Source organism: Alosa alosa, chromosome 1 (assembly GCF_017589495.1).
Source record: "Alosa alosa isolate M-15738 ecotype Scorff River chromosome 1, AALO_Geno_1.1, whole genome shotgun sequence".
NCBI lineage: Eukaryota > Metazoa > Chordata > Actinopteri > Clupeiformes > Clupeidae > Alosa > Alosa alosa.
Window position 1 is genome coordinate 37,727,914 of NC_063189.1, and position 6,183 is coordinate 37,734,096.

The 6,183-nt window shown below is 40.9% G+C and overlaps 1 protein-coding gene across 1 annotated transcript; it reads right to left on the reverse strand.

The window, feature by feature from the left end:
• Positions 1-3,739: 3,739 nt before the first annotated feature.
• Positions 3,740-5,832, reverse strand: LOC125304973. The gene is made up of 2 exons (XM_048259549.1): positions 5,126-5,832; positions 3,740-4,628 (listed from the first exon to the last, which is right to left on the reverse strand). The coding sequence occupies exons 1-2, from the start codon at positions 5,305-5,307 to the stop codon at positions 3,752-3,754; spliced, it is 1,059 nt and encodes a 352-aa protein (XP_048115506.1). The 5' UTR covers positions 5,308-5,832; the 3' UTR covers positions 3,740-3,751.
• Positions 5,833-6,183: the final 351 nt, after the last annotated feature.

A 6,183-nucleotide genomic window follows, 5' to 3' on the forward strand; every position in this document is an offset into this window, starting at 1 on the left:
TCGGATGACATCAAAAAGGCCCCAACTGTTGCCAGTTTTAAATCTAGACTTAAGACCACACTGTTCTCAGATGCTTTCTGCTAACTGTGCCGAGTTACAAATTCTGAATCTGCCTTGATAATTATTCTACCTTGTCTTTTATCACTTTTTTTACTACTTTTGCCTTTGTTTTTGCTTACTAATTATTCTTTATTTTTAAAATGATTTTACCTTTGTGTTTTATGTTTTCTTTTTATTATGATCTTTACCTTTTAACTATTCTTTGACTATATTGCCCTTCTATGCTTTTATTTGTTATTATTGTTTGGTTTTGTTTATGTAAAGCACATTGAATGACCTCTGTGTATGAAATGCGCTATATAAATAAACTTGACTTGAATTGACTTGACTTGACCAAGTACAGGTAAAGAAACTATCTACTATGAGCCCATATTCCTCCTCGCTTAACTTGCTCAACACTAAATGGATTTTCGTTATTTTTGTCCCTAAATCACAGTAACCAAAGACAAAATATAAGGCTCAGGTTGAAAAATGCCAGAACTCCCTTTATGGGAGCTTAACACTTGGTCTATGTTTCGAAACTGATCTGTATCGGGTCAGTTGTTGGAATCCAAGGAATAAGGAGGCTGGCAGTCTGCAAGGGGTGAAGACAGTGACAGTTATAGTTTACATCTGTATAGCTCCCATGGGATTTCCAATCAGTAACAGAAGCTCCTGAAGTCACAATAATGATATATATATATATATAAAAGCACTTTTTCTTAAATAACTACCTGAACCGTGGCACTGAGGATGAAGATTATTTTATGGTATGTTGGTCTCAAGGGCCCACATCAACCTGGCCCATAATCACTCATTTGTGATTTGCACCCCCCCGGTAAAAAATGAAAATGCAATATTATTCTGCTTTAATCGCCCCTATCTTCAGTTAAGATGTTCAGAACTGCATCAAATTGTATGTGTATGATTGACCTGGCATTCTTTGGGGGTATGCCAAGTTTCGTAGAATTTCATCCATGGGGGGGTCTAAAAAAAATTAGGTTATGTGTACATTTAGTGACTGTACACTCATTGGCCTGTAGATGGCGGTGCACACATATACACATGCACACACACACAGGCACCCACATACTATCGGTATTAGAACAGCCGATACATAATTACAAATTCAGTAGGATTAAAAGAAAGCCAAAATAAATATTCATCATCATCATCATGGTTGCATTTCCAGTATTGGCGATAAGTAGTCGTTTGTCCACTAGATGGCGCATCATTGCAGTGAGACGTAATTTTGTTGGAAGTTAAAAGTAGGTTGGAAAAACAATGGACGCTTCCTACAAGGACTGTAGTTTACCGCAGAGAACTTCTAATAAGGATAGGACGATGTTCACATGTGTAATTCCCATTTCTTCTTGAAGCCGAAATAAATCTGAGGATGTTTATCGGACATGGTTTTTACTCCAGGTACGTTAATCTTATAATATCAATAAGGACCTAGGTAATGTTACCGTTAGCGTTGGTTGAGTGATGGAGGCCAATTTGATTGATTGCATTTGTAGAAAACTATAAATGTGGTTATACCAAGCAAATTGATAGCAGCACTGTAATTGTATCTTTCGACTGTCATTGCACATGCTACAAAAATCATTCTGTGCAATGGAAGATTTACCAACGTTACACCAGTCTGATACAGTTTTGCCTATACATGCGTGAGACTGAGACGCCTGTTTATTTTGTTTTAAGTGCGTGCAGGGTGTGAGAGGGGAATCGATGTGCTTTGATTACAGCTTGGTAGTTGTAGTCTGTGAAATTAAAAAGCATGTGTGTGTGAAGTATCCAAACAATGACACCTTCATTTCATTATGGCTGCTTTAGCAACACACCTAAGCTACTGTGTACTGGGTCCCATTTAGAAGTGGCTACTTCATTCGCGCTTTCCTTGACTCATGGAGCTGCGGAATTTTATTACAACTTTTCGCCACGATATGGCAGTTTAAGTCCGCTTGATACTGTAAAGGAGATTTTATTTGAGCCATTGGTTTCCAAAGGAGATTTTATTTGTTGTCAGTTTTTCAGCATAGCCTATTGACAATTTATGTTGTAAATAGGCCTGCCCAGACTAGCCATTCATAAGCCTACCTATATTTTGTAGCTTAGGGTAAGCTAACAGCTTTCTATTAGGATCTAGTTTGTTAGGTACAGTTTTGTCATAACTCCCTGATGCATTTTGCATTTAGAATAGCCAGAGCGCAATACTCAATGCTATACAGTATATCTCAATCGGAAAAATTAAACAATATCGGGTGCCTATGGACTAGGCTGGGTGAACCCAGCCTGATCTGCCCAGCCATTTATTTTTTGAAGCACCGGGCCTGATTTCTTAAAAGATTGAGCTTGGTCTGGTGAAAGCCAGACTAGCCATGGACCTCAGTTACACAATGCAAGGGAACATGAATCAGCCTATATTTGCAATCGGTCGGTATTACGAACAATAACGGACAACAGCCTCTCTTCAACTTTGGCCCGTTAAAATGTGTATGAACAGTCTAGCGACGCATTTCATCAAGGCCTATTTGGACATGTCAGTTATTTGCACCACTGGATAGATGTAAAACAGCATTTCGTTTCAGACTACTGTTACTTAATTTGTGCATTAACAATAAAGTTTCAGACTACTGTTACTTAATTTGTGCATTGACAATAAAGTATCACATGAACTAAAGATGACTAAAATCTTATGTAGAAGAAGAAACATTTACAAAAAATCCATCCATCCAAAAATGACTTTTGATAGCTGTTGAAAACGGCATGGAACTGACAGAGATGGTTTTTGTTTATTAATAAATAAATAAATAAATAACATTATGCTGATACCTTTTGCTTTTCCCAAATACAATGTAGCCTACAGGTGTAAGTGACCTTTCATCAATCCAGTTGCAATGGATGAACTGTGATGAACTGCCCTACTTGTGATTGTTTAAAGATGTTAAAGGTTTTATAACAATGCTACATCTTCTTTGGCTATTCTACAATCTATTCACCTTTTCAGCACCAGTAGGCTACTTTCTGTGCAGCCGCACACACACACTCAGACATGCCAAACAAGCAGACACAAAAGTTTCAAGAGTGGGGGATGGAGTAAAATATGGAGACAAATTGAAGTGTGATTTATTTTCGCGGAACGGATGTACAGGACTGAGCAGCGGTCATATTTTGTACCGCTATGCGGTACATCTAGTTTATTTATTCTACTGCTTAATAGCCTATATGCCGCGGACTTCCGTTCGGATGCTTCCGGACTCTTCAGCCCGTAGCAGAACTTCCGGTTTACGTTGACTATTTCTTTTTTTATTTCTACCTCAATGCCTTTTTGGCAAACTAACGAATTGATGGCAGTGTAAATGTTTTTGAAGCTACTGTGTAGGAAATAAATTTCAACCTCATCAGTGAAATGTTGCTGCATTGTGTTTTTATTTGTGATGTAAATTATTTGGATTTAAGCATTTCGGTGTTTTGTATGGCTTAAGTTTTAAAAGGTAAGAGACAGTAATTAAAAATGAGACCAAACAAAAGCAGATTGACCAAAGAAGTATTTTAACAAAGTAGCAAAAGGTGTATACAAACAAATGTAACTATATTTAAACAAATATACACTCAACTCTAAACTGATAAGATTAAGGAATTGAAAGGGGTTTGAAAAAAGGATTCTTGAACAAAATTAAGATTTTTAAATGTACATGTTAGAAAGACCTCAGACCTCAGGCTTCTTTGCCCAAGCCTTTACCAGTGGCCCATTTTCATAGTTGGTAAGCAGACAAGCCACTGTGTAGAGTTGGTTAATGCTCCCAAAAACCCGTAGGGGAATCACTGAATCAAAGAACTTGTGCTCCTTGACCCGGCGAATGGAGCGTTCAACATGCACCCTTAAACGGGCTATGGCCTGTGTCTCCGTAACCTCAGAGGCAGACATCTGAGACCTGCCAGAGAGGAAGGGTGGCCTGTAGACCTTGCAAGGCACAATGTCATTGATGAGGAAGCCCCTGTCTACCATGACAGCCATCTCAGGTTTGAGCAGACTTAGGACACCAGACTCACGGGTAATCTGTTTGTCGCTGATAGACCCAGCAAACAGCGCGGAGACGAATGTCACTGGCCCATGTGGCGCGATCCCAATGAGCCCCTTCAGAGTGCAGTGGGACTTGTAGGAGGAAAATACCTCACTCTGGAGGAGAGGGGAAGATGGGCATTGACACCTCAGCTCAGTGCAGTCAAGGATGACTGTGGTGTCAGGGTAGTCCTTAAAGTCTGCAGGCAGATTTCTCCGTATCTCGTCTTCGGGTATCCAGATCCTCACTGAGCCGAGTACTGTGAACAGGAAGTTGCTCCAGGTTGTTATAATTCTGCTGACTGTGGACTGATGGATACTGTACCGGTCAGCAAGGTCCCGTTGCTTGGACCCAAGGGCAAGGTAATTCAAAAATAAGAAAAACTCGTCAATGGGCTGCAGGGAATGGGTAGCGTTTGACTCTGTGAAAGCTCCTCTCTGTGCTTGTCGAACACTGACCATGGATGGTAGAGAGTTTGCAATCAAGCCCCAGAACCGCATCAGTAGATCATATGATGCAAACCTAAAGAAATGGAATACAGATAATAAATAACTGTGCATAATTAACTACACAAAATGTACACAAATAACTTGAATTAAATGTACCTGGGTGGCGGTGTTACTATTACACCACAAGAGTTTTTCTGACAACACACACATACTGCAATCCCCTACATACAGTGTGCTCCTGACTCATTGCTTATAATCGTCATAACATTAACATAACATTAGTGGTGTAGTCTACGTGATAGTATACCCACTTAAAAAGCATCACCACCTCAGTATACCCACTTAAAATAGGCAAGGATATGTATTATTTGGGGTTCATCACAGTATACCCACTATAGCTAACTACTACATCACAGTATACAGTACCTACCACAGCTAACTTCTACATCACAGTATACCTACTACAGCTAACTAGACTACACTACAGCGCAACATGATCATTGTACTTTACAATCTCCCCCAACACACACACGCGCGCAGGCTCAGCCTACATATCTAGAGTAGACTTGCCTTGTAAAGAACCTGATATCCTTGTCCGAGGCCGCAAAACGGTGAATGCCGAACCGCTGCCTCAGTGTAAGGCCCTCGATCTGTTGGCGTAACAGGCGAATTTCCTCCCGGAGAGACATATTTTCCTCCAACACCAAATCAACAACTGCAGCTTCAGGTTTCGACGCGTAGTCGTGTTGCATGAGGACGTCGAATGCTACGTGATCCGGTGTACCCTCCCGGTCATCCTCTGGCGGCGGTCTTTCCCTTCTCTCCCAAACTCCTGGTCTTATAGGTGGAAGGGAGAAGTTGTTCCACTCAAATAACACAGGAACAGAGTTCCTTTTCAACAGCCGTCGACCTGTTTCTGCTGCTGGTTCACGGATGTCTTCAGTTTTGAAGTGCCGGCTACACACCCGGGTGTGAGGCGTTACACTAAATTTGTCCCTGCGGATAGCGACAATCCACTTACGCCTCAGCTCCTCATCGGCAGGAAAAGTAAAAAAACTAAGTAGTACTTTGCAGATGCCTGGCACTGTGGTACACAGCAGTGTTCGGCAGTTGTACCAGACACTTTCTGGTATTTAAAAGTTGACTTTTTCATGTCTTGTCAACTAACGTTAGCGTAGCAGCTACCTACCAAAACAAGTAGACGCCTATGCTACCGGAAGCAATCGCGGTGGCTGACATTTCAGCGGAAGGACGTCACAATAGCCTGTGGCATAAAGCGAATTCAGTTTCCCATTGTGAAGGTTCTTTAGAACGTGCAATTAAAAATCGGTTATTTGCACGGCTATGAACCGTTCTTTAGGACGTTCAGTAAAAATTACCGTTAATTTGAAACATTGTATCAGAGAGGGTTCAAGCGGAGCTAGTAATCAAGGATCTTTGATTGTATCAAGGAAAAACAGCGCTTTGTCAAGAATCATCGCTGCGCTGAATATGTCTGATTACAGCCTACCTGAAATTACTTTCAATTAGGGACCGTTCGTTATTTATACACGGGTTCACCGGAGGGATTTTGAGTGCTTCGATCAAGAGTTGCATGACCCTCCCCTGCCAATTTTCAAGGTCTTCCG

Coding starts and splice junctions, on each gene's coding strand:
- LOC125304973 (XM_048259549.1), bottom strand. CDS start 5,307: ATGCAACACGACTACGCGTCGAAACCTGAAGCTGCAGTTGTTGATTTG. Junction 4,629..5,125: donor GATATCAGGTTCTTTACAAG/GCAAGTCTACTC, acceptor CCATTTCTTTAG/GTTTGCATCATATGATCTAC.